This window comes from Lotus japonicus, chromosome 2 (assembly GCF_012489685.1).
Source record: "Lotus japonicus ecotype B-129 chromosome 2, LjGifu_v1.2".
Classification (NCBI taxonomy): Eukaryota; Viridiplantae; Streptophyta; class Magnoliopsida; order Fabales; family Fabaceae; genus Lotus; species Lotus japonicus.
Window position 1 is genome coordinate 81,932,056 of NC_080042.1, and position 17,108 is coordinate 81,949,163.

Consider the following 17,108-nt stretch of genomic DNA (forward strand, 5'->3'; position numbering starts at 1 on the left):
TTATGTATATGCGTATTATTTGAAAAAATGAAATCTCAAAATTATTAATGAAATATTTGAAAAAAAAAATTAAGTAAGTCTATAATATATATATATATATCAATCAGTCAAATTACCTTCAAAAAATATTAAAACATATATATTAATTTTTAGATTATATTAATTGGTAATGTCTTAATTATTTTAATACTGAATAAAATATGAAAAAAATATATAAAATTAAAATATTAAATATTAAAATTAGTTTAAATATCAATTATCAATGAGAAAAATATAAAAATATTAAAATTCAATTCATTATTAAAAAATAATATAGTTAATGGCACAATGATATTTTCTAAATATATCTAAGAAAGGGAAATTTTAAATATATTTTAATTTCTATGTATGTGTACATCAAAAAAATTCTATGTATACAAGTGTGATTTGAAAAAAAATTAAATACATAAAAACACCTAAATTAATATATTATATGCATATGTATTAGTGAAATTAACTTAAGAAAAATATTTAAATATATATATTAATTTCTAAATTATAATAATTTTAAGTGTCATAATTATTGTAATACTGATTAAAAATATGATTAAAATATATATATATATATACATTAATCATTTATATAAATTATTATAAACTAATAAAAAGCTTATTGCATTATATCAAAATTGACTTGAACCTATTAATGACAATACTAATTTATTTTGAATGAATATTTATATTATTATTTTATTATATATTAATTCTAAAAATATCATAAATATAATTAATATTTAAACATTTAAATTAGTCAAATATTAATTAAATAAAAATTATTGCATTAATGGAAATAAAATACTTATCCATTACTAATGACTTTTTATATTTCTAATTGTATTAAGTACTAATTTGACTTCTCATACATATAATGAAAATATTAAATATTAAATTAGTAAATCTATTAATTATCAACCAAAAAAAATTTAAAAAATGATAAAATTCAATGAATTATTAGAAAATAATATAGCTAATGACACAAAGATATTTCTAATTGTATTGAAAATGAATATTTAAATTCATGTTATTTACTTTTAATTTTTATGTATGTGCATATTTTTGAAAAAAAAAATAAATGCATAAAGAGACTTGAATTCGTTTGATATAGCACATATATCAGTAAAATTTACTTATGAAAAATATTATTATATATATGTAAATTCTATTAAATTTAAATGTTATAAATTATTTTCCCCTAAAAAAATGTTATAAATTATTTTAATATCGAATAAAATATGATATCTATATTATATATTAATCATTGCTACAAAGTATTATAAACTAACAAAAAATTTATTGCACTAATAAAAATACTCACTAATTATTATTGACTTCTTATATTTTTAATTGTATTAAATATTAATTACAAAACCTCTCAATCATATAATTAAAATATTAAATATTAAAATTAGTTAAATTTTTTTGTATAAGAAGATAAATAAAAAGAAACCGCGGCCTAAGTGTTTGGAATCGAAGAAATCCGCTACGAGGAGATAAGTTATACCTTTTTCCTGAGCAGTTTGATTGACTTGCTATAATTGGTTAGGTGTTATCCATTGTGTTCAACATTCCTTCGACATTGTTTTCCGATGAATCAAAAAAACATTCCTTCGACATTTTTCCTTCTCAAAATGATAAATTTATCATTCACATGCTTGTTAACATAAGTGTAATCGCATCCCAAACACATTTACTTTTGAAATTTCCTCCTATTTTCTCATTTTAAATTGAGAGTGTACAATAAGGTACATTTGTCATTTTGAAAACCAGACGAGTGTTGGAAAAAAAGAGAAAGCCAAAAGAACTTACACCAAAGAATCATCACCGATGACTACCAAGAGAACTTAATATCACATATCCACCCAAAGAGAACTTAATAGCAAGAGAGCATACACCGATAAATCATCACTGATGACTACCAAGAGAACTTAATATCACATATCCACCTAAAAGCTTAAGGCATTGAGTATATGGATTCCCCCTTTTATAATTGTCTTGATTTAAACATTCTAAATTAAAGTATGACTCTAAACTGGAGTTCTTTCTATTCCAACTCTTGCGAATAGAAAAAACTCATTGGCCAGCCCTCTACCACTTGGTGCGCTGACCGTGGGGCGAATGATTAGTCTCACGGTTGTGGGATACCTTGGTCAAGACCAAAAAAACTGACATTTGCATTCACAACTATCTCTCCGTCGTGTGAGCCATGACCTCATTACACTATGCTCCCTATTAGCAAAAACTACCCACGGCCTACACCACATTTCGCTCTCATTTCGCTCATTCCATCAAAGGGAATACGTCACTTATTGCCACTATATTGTTAGAAAGACTTTTGATACAAAGAGCCACATTGTGGTCACCACTTACTCTAAAACCACTAGTCCCGACAAGAAAGGAACCTTTTTTTTTGTTGATACTAGTGTATCCACCGCCAACAACTATGACTAATCTCCTTGTCGCGAGTGCTCGCACTAAACGACAAAGAATTGGCGGCAAAATGTGTCACATTTCCACGAGCAAGGATCGGACCCCAACCTCGTGGTTAAGAAACAAGGTGAGCAACCATCACACCACAACTTATGGTTAAGAGACAAGGGGAACCTAAAGCATAAGAGTCAACACCAATCGGATAACGCCGAAAACCACCCCAAAAAAACCCAGACCCATCTCATCACCCCAAAACCTAATCATTGGGTATGTAATCTTACCCATTTTAAAACCAACATGTCAACATGAGACTCCAGACTAACTTACATTCATAACAAGGAGTGTAATACCTGATAAAGTAAGAAATGTCAAAATAATGAGCATAGAAGTATACATAATTATTACCTGATTATTAGCAATGAAAATTATTCCTGCAAACAACCTCTAAAGCTCATACAAAAGCGCCAAACATGAAGTAATGTCATCACTTGGCATGCAAGTCGCAAGAGTCACAATTAACATTGGGATCTACGGTGTCCCATAGCATAAAATATTTTGCGCGAGCTATGAAGGAGTTTAACTTTGATCCTTTTCCCAAACACATCCAAGTCTAACACAGCAATTCAGCAAATACAAGAACAATATCCGAAATCAAATCCTAAATATAAGTCTATTGAGTCATGTTTTCTAGGATAAGATTTTTCACAGTAAGGAAGGTCCCAGTTCATATATCTAATATGGGACGATAATTGTTTCTATAAGCTCTTGAAGGGGAGCCAGCTCCTTTTTTTCAATCAACCCAAACTCCTGCACAAACAAGAACACTCCTTTAAAAAACAAGAAACTACAATTTTAGATCCAAAATCATCATTGGGAACAACATTAGCACCAAATGAGGATGACAATAAGCTCATTTACCTTATTAATTTAATTTTATGTTAAAGAATAGTTTCATATAGCCTTAGGGAGAAATAAAAGATGCATTCATAAAAAATTAGGAAGCCAAAGAGTTATTTTAACACACAATAAACAGGAGCTAGGAATGAGTGTCTTACACAGGTAAAGAGTATAAAATGCTTGAAGCATGTGTTGAGGTGAGCCTCCTCTTTGAGGCTCACAATTTTCTGAAAGTGAGAATGATATATGTGAGCATACACGCGGAACAACCGCTTGAAGATTGTCTTCACGACTTCGTTAAAGTTGGGAGGAAATGGTGAACCTACAAAAATCCACAGGTTATGGAACAACAGAATAAAATGATGATGATGATGATGAGAGAAAATCTTTAGAAAGAGAGTATAAAATATTTACCAAGCTTCTGTGGGAATATGGATTCATCATCAAGCTGAGTTTCAATCCAGTCCATGAGATATTCAACATATTTTGGAGCAGTGACCTCAATGGGTCTCTTAATTTGTACACCATCAGCCCATCGATACTCATACCTAAGGTTGCAATAGACAACGTAAGAGCCAAATATGAAAATTTCATACAGAATACAGATGAATTTTGAATGAACCAGTGATAGGAATTGTCATTAGCAACTATCGAATGATGCTTATAAGAAAAACAAATGTGAGTGAAGTAATTTGATACCACTTCAAAGTCAAAAAGTCCCCTAAGGGCCCGTTTGGCATGCTGTATAGTATAAAGTCTGATAGTATTAGACCTGATTGTATTAGGCCTGATAGTATAAGGCCTAATAAAAATTTAATACTATACAACGTTTGGTGTGACATTGTATAACTTGTCGTATTGTTTAACTTAATACAATCATATGTTTGGTGAAGTAATGAATAATGATGGATAGTATAAAAATTAAATGTTTGTACAAAATTACCCTTCAACAAAATACTCTTTAAACAAATTTTATAATACTTGCCAAAATATTTTCTATGAACTACAAAAATTTAAATTCTAAATTAAATAACAATCTTCCTAATAGCACTATTTCTACAGTACCCTAGATCATTCAGTGGAAGGTCATGGATCATATTTTTTTAAATAAAAGCCAAATGAAATTAAAGAGCTCTCAATATACAATCAGCGGAAAACTCAATAGTCAATATCACACCCAGGAAACTCAAGTGGCCAAGCCAAAACCCAACCCCATGTTATAAAGCACAAGTCCAAAAATAAAAAAGAGAAAAATTGGTTCCCTTTCCAATTGACAGATAGTACAGTCAGAACCTTGGTTCCCTTTCCCACAGGACAGTCACGCTCAGTAGCACAATAACAGATAACCTCGGTTCCCTTTCTAATTGATAATAAGAAAAATTGAATATTTTTACCCAGGATTTGAGCCAAACCTAGAGAGAATATGTTATTTTTCTTTGAATCTTGGTGATATGAGGTTAAAAAAAGCCCAGAGGGTCAAGAGCCTGTAGAAATCAGGTTCTGGAAATTTCCCGGCAAGGCTTCGCCGGAGAAGAAGGCTGATAACGGCGGAAAGCGGCGGCGAAACTCGTCGGAGATGAAAACGCTAAAGGGGATTGTTCCTCTCTTCAATCTGATTACTATGGTGACATTTCCGTGGCCAATGGAGATCGGAGAGGAGAGATATCGTTAGTTGCAGGTTGAGTTGCTCGTCGAGGAAGCGTCCAGATCGCGGCGGAGCTTCCTCCGATGGGTTCCTGAGTTGTTCTTCTTCATGTTGGATGTTAGAAGCGGTGATTTTGTGGAGGTTTTGGGTCTGGTTCGAGAGCCACGGATCCCACAATCGATTTGGGGGAAAATTAAAACAGCGTGAAAGGTGAGAAGGTGAAAGGAAGAAGAAGAGGAGAAGGGGCTAGGAGAAAAAATAGATCAAAGGAGGAAGAAGAGGAACGTGGGAGGAAGAAGAGAAGGGTGAAAGGAGGAAGAAGATGAATGAAGGTATAGCAGAGATGGAGAGGAAAGCGTGACAACGTGAAAGATGAATGGGGCTAGGGTTGGAATATTTGTTAAGTAGCTAATACATCAAAACTTATCAGGCCTTATCCTTCTTTTGGGTGATGGATTAAGTTATCCATCATTTTAATGTATTAGAAGGGATTGATGGATAAAGTTATCCAATACGATGTAAGCTCCAAACAACTTATAAGGTCATAACGTATTGTATAAGCTTATACAATCAGGTCTAATACGGTGCACCAAACGGGCCCTAAGTATTGTCTAGACTCTAGAAAATGAACAACTGGCATGAATATCCAAAGTACAAGGATTTTGCAGACAGAGAACCAAAGATATGAACACACCATAATTGAACAAATTGCCACTTTGACATCTATATGAAATATAAATATTTTTCTTTAGCAAAAAAAGTTTGTTGGCAGTTTGATAAATTGGGCATATATTTAAAACAGGCACAGAACAAAAATGAGGCAAGAAATAGACAAAAGTACCATAAGCATCCAGCATGAAATAATTAGCAAAACAGCAATAAACTGAAACTCAAATTCAACTCAAGGGGAGATACAAGGAGTTGACATTTAATGGCAAAGTGATATGAACTTTAACAACATAATCCACTTCACTATATTAAACTTACTTTTAAGATCATTAAGATATCTGTAACCTCTAAAGATACATTATCCACATGCTTCAAAGAGCTGAGTGATTTTCTCATTCTACAGCTAAGATAATTGATGTGATAAATGTCATCTGACTAAATTTCTAAAAGCATATAAAATCATTTCCCCTCATAAAGAAAGATAAACAAGGAAATCAATCAGTAAATTATTTCGTACTTGGGTCCCGCAGACATTGTCCGACAATTCTCAGCAGTACAGAACTCTGTGAGGGTACCATAAAGCAGATTCACCTGGTTGAAGAAATCAACAGCTGAAATGCAGGACAGATAAAAATTCAGATTACTGAGTTTCAGAATTGAAAAATATATAATTGGGGAAGCAAGAGAATGAAAGGCAAGAAAAAATTTCAAGAATATACACTGCTTTTGACAGTGCATCAGAGAGAGAATGATAATTACTGTTGACAGCCAGCCATTCATTCAGATCCTCCCCAGGAGGTAGCTTCACTGCTTCCCTCAGATTTCCACTGCCCAATGTGGCATCAATATGTTTCCTCAGCTGAGCACCCTGAAATAAAAGGATAACAGAAAAATTATGTTAATCCTCCAGCACAGCACGGTGAATCTTGGAAAATCCAAGACAGGCTGTCCAGACACTCTTTCCCCCATCACAGAAGTCTGCAGAAGATTGAAATTAAAACTACAAGAAAGGGAGCTTGACAATCATGTGCTCTTGAAGTCGGAATTGTACAATAAATATTATGTGTGTTTGTGAGCGTGAGAGAGAGAGAGAGAGATGCAACATAAATCATAATCATTGCAAAGGTCACAATTCAAAATTAAAAATTTTCATTCATCTGCATTCCTCCCCACCCAAATACACCTATCATGTGGAATCCTATCACTTTTCCTTCACCATGCACCAGCCTCACTCCTCACCTCAAATCATCCTCGCCCTGCCCATCCTCCCCTCATCCGAAGGTCGAAATAAAAAAATAAAAAGGAACAGAGAAGCCAACTAACCATATGCATAAAATTTGGCATATTCTCACAAGAATTCAGATTCCTTGAGTTCCTCCTCCTCACCATAGCTCTACCCCCCCAAAAAAAAAAATAATAATAATAATGAACGATTGTGTTGCTTATGTAAAGGCATTGGGTTCTAAAGAAGGAAAAACTAAAAAAATACTCAGGATTCAGGAACATAAGGAAAAAATTATAAAATACTCAGGAACAATGTAAACAAGGAAATTATATTAAATTAAATATCTGGAAAAAAAATCACTGAAAAATGGAAGGAACAAACCTTACTTCCTGACGGAGTGCTCTTTTTGGGGCGGAATGTTCTCTGGTTTCTGTTGCAGAATAAATTAAAATGAATCACTAAAAATATTCAAATATCATCTTTTGCACCCATCACAAGCATACCAGTGTCGTGCTAAGCTGCACTCATAAAAATACTAATTATCCTTCTGCTGCTGATAAGAAACTTCATATAACAATAATAGTTGTCTTTGGAAGCCTGATTACCAATTATCACACTTATTATACTGTTTTGAGTTTGTTACTCAAATAATCAGTAAATGTTTAATTCAAAAGTGCAGGCCAAATATGAATAGTGAGCACAGCAGTCTGCCAGTCTCAGTCACTACCACAAACCAGGTTGGCAGGATATCCATGAATAGAAAAAAGAGATAGCAAGTAAGAAACAATCAACATGGTAACAGATGAATTTTTTTTATCTTCATATTAAAGCTATGTTATCAATCGCAGCATTGATTCACAATCATGTCGCGCCTACCTCCTGCGGCGACATGACAAATTGCATCTCAGTTTGCTGATGCAGCTGGAGCAGCCGCTATTGCGGCCCATTTCGCAGAGGGTCGCGGCGTGGAGGAGAGACTAGGGTTAGAGATGACAAGGGAAATGCCAGAAAGGTCCTCACATATTAAACATTTTAGGGTTTTAAGGGTATATTAGGGATTTAGAAAGACGACCCGTGAAATCTCGGAAATATCCTCATAAGTTAAACGGTTTAGGGTTTTTAATAGGGTGCATTGGGGATTTAGAATTAAAAAAAATAGGTCAAAAAAATTGACACCCATCCAGCATGACCGAAACACCTCCCTGCTAAGTCTCTACAGTCCACCCCTGCATCATGTCTCAGGCAAATCTGCATCCACTCTCCAGCGACCGCTGCATGCCTCTTTCTGACCTCTCTCCAACCTATCTATCCCTATCCTATTCTAATATGTCATATAGGCTCATTGCCTTATTATTTTGCTCTCTTTTACACTCTTCCTCCCTGATTTCTCATCTTCTCATTCCTGAGTTATTCACTGTAGCGGCCATCCCGCTATCTGCTATCCTATTCTGATTTGTCATGTAGGCTTATTGCCTTATTGTTTTTTTCTTTTCTCCCCTCTTCCCCCCTGTTTTCTCATCTTTGCATTCCCCAGTTATGCGCTAGCGGCCATCTTGCCAGTGGTGGAGGCAGCAATTTGAGACTAGGGGGCAAAGATCAAAGAATATGATATATGTACAACAATTTCTACAACTAACATACATATGTGTGGCGTGTTTAAAAAACAATGGAAAATTTTGGTGGGGCCATGACACCACCATGTCCTCCCCCACCTTCACCCCTGCATCTCGCTATCCCGATCACTGTTTTGCGGGCGGCTGCTACGCGCCGCGATCTGGGACTGACAAAATAGTATCAAAGTAAGAATGAATGTAACGATTTAAGTATTTGTTGTCATACTAATACTGACAATAATGGCAGTGAAGAAATGAGGAATAGACGGTAATATATTGATATTTACTAATTCAGAAATTCAATGTCTCAAATTAATTATAGCCTATACAAACAGATGCAATTTGCACATCACATCAGAAACAAGCCCATAGAATTGTTTGTCCGTGGAATGAGTCGTCTTCCCTCAGTCAAAAGAGATGATCTCATGGAACAAATGTTTACTCCTCAGTCCTCATAGTAAGCTTAAAATCATGTCAAAGTTTAAGAGATATATAAAGTAGAGCAATAATAAGAAGACAGCCAATCAAAACCTATGAAAAAACCCTTTCAAATATATTTTAAGGAAAAGAGATAAGAAAGGGTCTTTTGAAGGTTGGAACAATATTGTAGAAATTTCATTGAATAATTTTATGAAACTTGTTGCACCCATAGAGACAAAGAAAAAGGGAGGGGAATCAAACTATAAACATAGTAGTCAAAATCGGGATTATGGCAGTGAAGAAATGAGGAATAGACGGTAATATATTGATATTTACTAATTCAGAAATTCAATGTCTCAAATTAATTATAGCCTATACAAACAGATGCAATTTGCACATCACATCAGAAACAAGCCCATAGAATTGTTTGTCCGTGGAATGAGTCGTCTTCCCTCAGTCAAAAGAGATGATCTCATGGAACAAATGTTTACTCCTCAGTCCTCATAGTAAGCTTAAAATCATGTCAAAGTTTAAGAGATATATAAAGTAGAGCAATAATAAGAAGACAGCCAATCAAAACCTATGAAAAAACCCTTTCAAATATATTTTAAGGAAAAGAGATAAGAAAGGGTCTTTTGAAGGTTGGAACAATATTGTAGAAATTTCATTGAATAATTTTATGAAACTTGTTGCACCCATAGAGACAAAGAAAAAGGGAGGGGAATCAAACTATAAACATAGTAGTCAAAATCGGGATTATGGCAGTGAAGAAATGAGGAATAGACGGTAATATATTGATATTTACTAATTCAGAAATTCAATGTCTCAAATTAATTATAGCCTATACAAACAGATGCAATTTGCACATCACATCAGAAACAAGCCCATAGAATTGTTTGTCCGTGGAATGAGTCGTCTTCCCTCAGTCAAAAGAGATGATCTCATGGAACAAATGTTTACTCCTCAGTCCTCATAGTAAGCTTAAAATCATGTCAAAGTTTAAGAGATATATAAAGTAGAGCAATAATAAGAAGACAGCCAATCAAAACCTATGAAAAAACCCTTTCAAATATATTTTAAGGAAAAGAGATAAGAAAGGGTCTTTTGAAGGTTGGAACAATATTGTAGAAATTTCATTGAATAATTTTATGAAACTTGTTGCACCCATAGAGACAAAGAAAAAGGGAGGGGAATCAAACTATAAACATAGTAGTCAAAATCGGGATTATGACTTTAAACGGGAAGGGGGTGTTAATTGTAACTTGCATAATTGCAAGATTTAGCAAATTTCCTATATAGACGCACACACCTTCATATATATGCATGGTAACAATATCATTCATCTTCTGTTGCGATTATGATGTGATTATGCGATTAAACTTGCGATTAAGCAAGGAAATGATTATCGATGCGATTTTAATTGCCCATGGCACCACTAATCAAATAAATGTGTGATTAAGCGATTATAATCGCAATAGACAGTAAGCCCACATAAGACTCAGAATCTAAGATCACGCAACCTGCAAGACAGTTAAAAAAAATTGAACCAAACAAACAAAGTTCTCCAGAAAACCTTACACACTTTATTCTTTCGAAACTTCACTAATGACTATGAAAAAAAAATTCACCATCCAGGAAATTTTTTCCAGTGGATAAACAAAGCAATGAAAAAAGCTAACAAGTGCAATCAATCTTGTAGTTATTCTATTTATCCTAGTTCATGTTCCGGTGAATTTCCATACAGTTTATTAAGATTGATATTTCTGAATGTCTCTCACTCTCCCCACTCAACCACATTCCATATTTGAGCAACTTAGGCCAGATATCTAATTTATGTTCGGGAAAAGCACAGGGGACTAGGGGAGTATCTAAGTAAGTGTTACCGTAACGAACATAGTATACTGACAATGCGCAAGAGGAAACTAAAAATAAATAAAAATATGATAAACACAACACTTAGTAAATCGATGAAAATGACATATACAGTAAAAAAAGGTCAATAATTAGGTAACTATCGCCGTACAGTCTATTGTTGAAATAAGAAATTGTCTACCAGACAGACACCAAGTGTCAAACTTTCACAATACACTAAATTAAACCACTGTCTCATTAGAATTCTCCCTGACACTCATGGGACTGTTTTTCAGAGAATTCGCCAACACAAGCATGCACTGATTTCATGAAAAAATAAATATATACAAATAAAACTTATAGACATGGGAAAAAAAACATAGATACTTGATTCAAGAGTGTTACAATTAGCTTATTTTGCTACCAAAAAGTAAAACTATAATCAAAAGCTTCCTGAGAGAAATCATCTATATCCCCAAACATGCATGTCAAAATTTCCACTCCAACATATAAAAACTCAACAAATTTACCATGACAGCATGATTAATAGATTAATTGTAAGATCAATCAAAAAATGGCAGCAAGCACTGCTAGCTAAATTTTTCTCACATACTAACATTCATTCATTTTCCAAGAAGCAGGAAACACCTGAGCAAATTAGCAAGACATGAAAAAGTGCAGAAAAGTTGAACATGATCGAGATTGAAGAATTCTAATTGAAAAACATAGAACAGATCAGTGATCAGATCATAGGAGGGTACAAGGTCAAACGTTGGAACTTGACAAGTATAAATCTTTATAGTAAAAATCGAAACTTTTGGACTCACCTGCCTAAACCGAAGAGGCTCATGGTTTGGGTGAGAGCGAGGACGCGCGAGAGAGCTCCAGAGAGAGAGAGAGAGACCCCTTTCGTGCTTGCTTCTTCTTCAGGTGTGTTTTCTTTCCACTCACATCAAGTTTACATCTTTATATTTATCGAATATTATTTTTTAAAAAATTATTTTCTACTGATGAAATTACTCAATCACCCTTTCCTCTAACATGTGTGTGATATAATTATTATTTTTTTTTTAATTTTACGGTTGGAAAACTACACGAGCAAATCAAATCTTGACAAAGACACGAAAGAATAAAGGAATATAGAAAGTAGAAACTTGCAAATATGTAAAGAAGACTCGTCGTGTGAAGCTTGTCGAGAGAAAGTAAGAGCAACGATGTTCTGCTCACGAGTAATGTTGTTCTGCTTACGAGAAATATGCATGAAATTGACAATCAACGTGTTTCCTAATTTTGACAATTATATTGTGCAACAAGTCATTATGGACGTTACCGTTTTTGTTAAGTAGGTGTGCGACATTCTTGTAATCCGACGTGCATGCAACTTTCTTGTGCCCAAATCCCAAATATGGTCAACGACCAATAACTTAGAACAAATAGGATATCTCTAGCAAGGAAACTTGGCAACCCCGACAACCAATGCTCGGGAAAATTACAAAGAACGCCTCCAACATTCATCTTATTTCACCTTTTGACCTAGCTACCATCGGCACAAAACTCCACCATTGTATAATAAGTGTTGCTGCATGTCGTCGCCACCACACCTGTTGGTTTTGTCCAACGCTGCCATTGTTGCATGGATATTAAGATCTGATTCAACACGAAATAAGGGTTCCATGTATGATCTTCAAACACGCTATTATTCTCAATTTCCATGGCCACCAAAAGATGGTCACTACTAAGTAAATTATGTTATTGCTGCAAAAGAAGAGAGAAACATTAGGAGAATGAAATGCCGCTTGGTAATGAGGGCAAAAACAAACTAAAATACTGCCATACTCTCTAGTTGATATAACTTTTTTTTAACTCAGCCGCAGAACAAGTGACTCGGGTCCTCAACAGTAGCGTCTTACCTATTAGTGCACTCGGAGCAAGGTTGCAATGGGCTAGGCACATTTTTAGATCAAGTTGGGCTTGAATGAGGTTACAAATTTGCAAGTCCAGCATTTTAATGGAGGTAACTAAAGCAGGCCATTGTGTTTTGACAAAAAAAAAAGGCAGGCCATTGTGAGTATTAATAAAATTCAATTAAAAAAAGTAATGCATAAATCGAGTTTGGGTTTTGACCAAAAACAAAAATCGAGTTTGGGTAAAATAATCAGTTGTTCAAAAAAATGAATTGGATACACGTGGATATATTACCAAGTGATAAGTATTTTGTTGTTCGTTTTGTTTATTACTTTATTTTAAATTATTTATTATTATTTATTTTAACAAATTTTATTTTCAATATTTTAAAATGTTTTTTTGTCAAAGATATTTTAACATGTTTTTTTTGTTCGAAAAAATGGCAAGAGGCCCACCCATTCCCATCCCATAACTTATTAGCCCACACCGGGTTGGTTGATTTTTATTGTAGTTTAATTTTGTTAATCTAACTCACATGAATCCGGTGTGGGCTAATACAAAATCCTGTTGGTGTTATGAGACTCTGAGGTTTCAAGTTACCATACATTGAGACTTAAATTGCATCTCACACTTATGCTTTGTTTGGTGGAGGGAACTTTGAATAGAGAGAGATAGGATAGAGAGAGTTAGAGGGAAGATGGGGATGATCATGTGTTTGGTGGAGGGAGGAGAAGGGGGAGAGAGAAGAGTTTGTGTGGGCCCCACGTGCTTTTTCAACTCTTCCCAAACTGAAGAGAGATTGTACGGACCACAACTTTTGCTCTTCTTTTCCATGTTTGTCCATAGATTTTCCATTGATTAGTTTTTTTATTTGGATAAAATTGTATTTTACTACAATTCTCCATTATCTTTCTCTTCTATCTCTCTTCTCTTTTAATCATACCAAACAACCTTTAAATCTACTCTATTTCTCACCTCTTTCTCTCTACTCAACTTCTCTCTTCTATACTCCCTCTTCTCTATCTCTCTCTTCTCTACCAAACAAAGCGTTAGAGAGGGGAAAAAGCAAAAATTCATGAGAAATATATTGAGAATTGAGAATTTAAGTATGAGTTGAGAGGCTCATACAAGCGAATAGTAGTTGAGGATGTGGTGTCAAGTTCTCTTAATAGTCTTTAGTGATCACTCGTTGGTGCTATGAGCTCCCCTTGCAACCAATAAAGTTGGCTCATTGAGATCGACTCATTTTAACAGGTCTAAATTCATTTGAGAAATTGTGCTAGTCATTTCCAGGTCTTGATATATATATATATATATATATATATATATATATATATATATATATATATATATATATATATATATATAGGGAGCATATCAGGTGAGAGGAGTAGTTTATAATGAGAGATGAGAGCACTAATTGGTAACCATTGGATCAGAATAAATGGTTCAGATTTATTCTCTCGTTTTAAAACTGCACGTGACTATCTATCCAACCTTCTCTCTCTAAACTCTTCTTCCTTCTCTCTGCAACTTTCTCTCACCCTCCGCCCCACTTTCTCTCACCCTTCGATTGTTAGCAATTTCTTTCTCATTCCATCCTATTTTGAAAATTGTCTCCACTTCCATCATCTTAACCATAGCTTTTCATTCTGTTCTTCAAATTTATTTTTTCCTCATAATTTCAAACACCTAAAAGAAACCAAGGCTTAGTGGCTTACTACCGTCTCTTCTTCACGCCACCACCATTGACTCCTGCATGTTGCACCTCCGCACTTGTAGACAGACCCTTCCACCTCCACCCACTCTCCCTTCCACAATCACCACCGATCACACGGGGTTCCACCCAAACCCACCATACAGCAACCCTTGCACCTCCGACCGCGCCACCACCTCCTTCTCCCTCGCCGACGACACCGCTCATCGCGCGAGAGGCGCCGACGCGGCTCCAGATCTGTCGCCATTTTTTTCCTGCGACACCTCCACTGAGCTTCATAATCGCGGCCTAGTTCAGATCCAATCCATTGCCCTGGCGCCGTCTAGTTTCCCGTCGTGGCTTGCCTCCGCTCCGCCATACCCACCCAATTCAGAAGTCAGAACCCTCCGAGCATCCATCGGAGGTGGATCGCCGCTGCTCGCAGCGGTAGAACGAAAAAGATGAGAACGATAGATTAGAAAGGGAGGAATTGGTAACATAGGGGGGTCACGTGATTGTTAAAATTGATAAACTAATCTTAACCCTTCAATTTAATCCAACAGCTGATAACCAATACTCTCATCTCTCATTATAAACCACCCCTCTCACCTGATATGCTCCCTATATATATACATATATATATATATATATGTATATATATATAATGTATATGTGTGTGTGTGTGTTTAGTTAGGGTTGACAATGAGCCCCGTGAGTGTGGGTTTGACCATTCCCACACCCAAACCCAAGCCCCTGGGTTTCGGGTTACCCGAACCCAAACCCAAAACCCAATGTGAGCACCGAACCGACAAAAAATCAAAAAACTCAACCCGGAAACAACATGTACTTAAGAGAACAACATGAACATAAGCTGATTAAACCTCATTATCGAATATTCCAATACAAAGGAAAAAAATATAGTTCATGAACATAAACCTACTTAGTAACTTTAAAGAAAACTCTACTTAGTAGTTTTAATAGTATATATATAAGGGTTGGTAATTACATGCATAAGACTTCGGGTTTGGGTGCGGGTTTAATCAATCCCACACCAAAACCCAAACATGTTTTAAAATTTGGGTGAAACCCAAACCCAAAGAAATCGGGTTTCGCCCACAAATTCGGGTCGGGTTCGGGTTGGGCCCCGCGGGTTTGGATTTTCCTGCCATCTCTATGTTTAGTGTTAGAACTTGTGTCATCATCAATACCAATACATAACTTATTTATCTCTTAACGAACCCCTCATTTATAAATAAAAAAATTATTAAAATATATTTTTCCTACATAATTACAGAAAAATCTGAAAATTAATTACAAAAACATGTGTAGAGAACCCGAATCCTGAAGGTTAGCGTAGACGAGGCGGTGAACTCCGACATGGTGCTAGTTGCGGTGGAATAACCAGGGACGCTGAGGGCAGGTGGATTAAAGGATTTAGATGTAATTTGAGATCTATGACAACGTCCAATGTTTTCCTCACCGAGCTTCTTGCGATTTATACGGCGGTTGAGGTCGTTATGACTTTAGATTTGCCGCAAATAATTGTGGTGTCAAACTCGTTGGAGGTTGTTAACCTGTTGTGCGATCAAGACATGCGGTCTCATCGGTACACCCAAGTAGCTGCACATGTTCTTCACTTGCAAGAGGCTCACATGAGTCTGGTTTTTCAACACACGCCAAGAGACTCTAACTCACTAGCAGACTACCTAGCAAAGATTGGATTGAGTCTCGACTATGGACCTCACTGTTTTGATAGCCCTTTTGGAGAATGTCACTCTCTTCTTGCTATAGACATTGGCACTACTTTTATTACTGTTATTAGTCTAAGTTAGCTTTTTACTTGAGGTTTTCCCCTCCTTGTAAAAAAAAAAAAAAAAAAACCCGAATCCTCCTATTAATTATACCATTGTCGCACGGACCACGGTAATACATATTCACGATATTTGGTTGATATGAAAAGAAAATAAACTAAACTTAAAAATATAACCATTAATAGGAAAAAAGATAACTAAATAAGTTAATGTGTAAAATGTAAGATAGGCCAGTAGCATTTTTGTAAAAAGAAAAAATAAAAATAAGAGTCAGTGATGAGTGATGACTAGCTTCCATCTACCAAGTTACACTTCTGAGTTCTGAAAACAAAACAAAAAGAAAACAGACAAAAAGAGTTGTCATATGTTAGGTGAGATATTCCACTCACTTTGGATAAGTGTTGCATTTTTCACTGAGTAAGGGAGCTTTTCATTGTTGGGTAAGGGAGCTTAACATACTTCTTTTTTTGTTTAACTTGTTTGGCTCAAATATGTACTTTTCATTATGGATTTTCTGCATACAACTTAATTAATGAATAAAAGAAATATAATATTTTTTATATTTTACTTTTTTTTTGGAATACATCAATTATAAAATTATTCACATTGATTTCTCATCAGTATCCATGTTTATCTCTCTTTTTTTTTTGCAAAAATGTTTATCTCTTATTTAATGCCTTTTTTTAGTAATTTTACAACTAAAGATATTTTTATTTTTTTCTATCCAAACAACATTTATAATTTTAAACTTATTTTAAATCGTTTAATATTATTCAAGTTCTCTTGCTACTTCTCCTCAATGCAAGCATCGTTTGAGAAATTAGAAAACATCTCTTTATATTCTTCGTGATTATTCTCATGCTTGCTAAATTTGGGCTAAGTGTGGTGTTTTTGCATCTCCATCTTTTAT

The 17,108-nt window shown here is 34.8% G+C and overlaps 1 protein-coding gene across 1 annotated transcript; it reads right to left on the bottom strand.

The window, feature by feature from the left end:
- Nucleotides 1–2,855: 2,855 nt before the first annotated feature.
- On the bottom strand, nucleotides 2,856–11,729 carry LOC130740230 (MOB kinase activator-like 1B). Its single transcript, XM_057592757.1, has 7 exons — nucleotides 11,614–11,729; nucleotides 7,284–7,332; nucleotides 6,437–6,545; nucleotides 6,195–6,288; nucleotides 3,778–3,911; nucleotides 3,522–3,685; nucleotides 2,856–3,273 (listed from the first exon to the last, which is right to left on the bottom strand). The coding sequence occupies exons 1-7, from the start codon at nucleotides 11,634–11,636 to the stop codon at nucleotides 3,199–3,201; spliced, it is 648 nt and encodes a 215-aa protein (XP_057448740.1). The 5' UTR covers nucleotides 11,637–11,729; the 3' UTR covers nucleotides 2,856–3,198.
- Nucleotides 11,730–17,108: the final 5,379 nt, after the last annotated feature.

Coding starts and splice junctions, on each gene's coding strand:
- LOC130740230 (XM_057592757.1), bottom strand. CDS start 11,636: ATGAGCCTCTTCGGTTTAGGCAG. Junction 6,546..7,283: donor GCACTCCGTCAGGAAGTAAG/GTTTGTTCCTTC, acceptor CTTTTATTTCAG/GGTGCTCAGCTGAGGAAACA. Junction 6,289..6,436: donor TGAATGGCTGGCTGTCAACA/GTAATTATCATT, acceptor CCTGCATTTCAG/CTGTTGATTTCTTCAACCAG.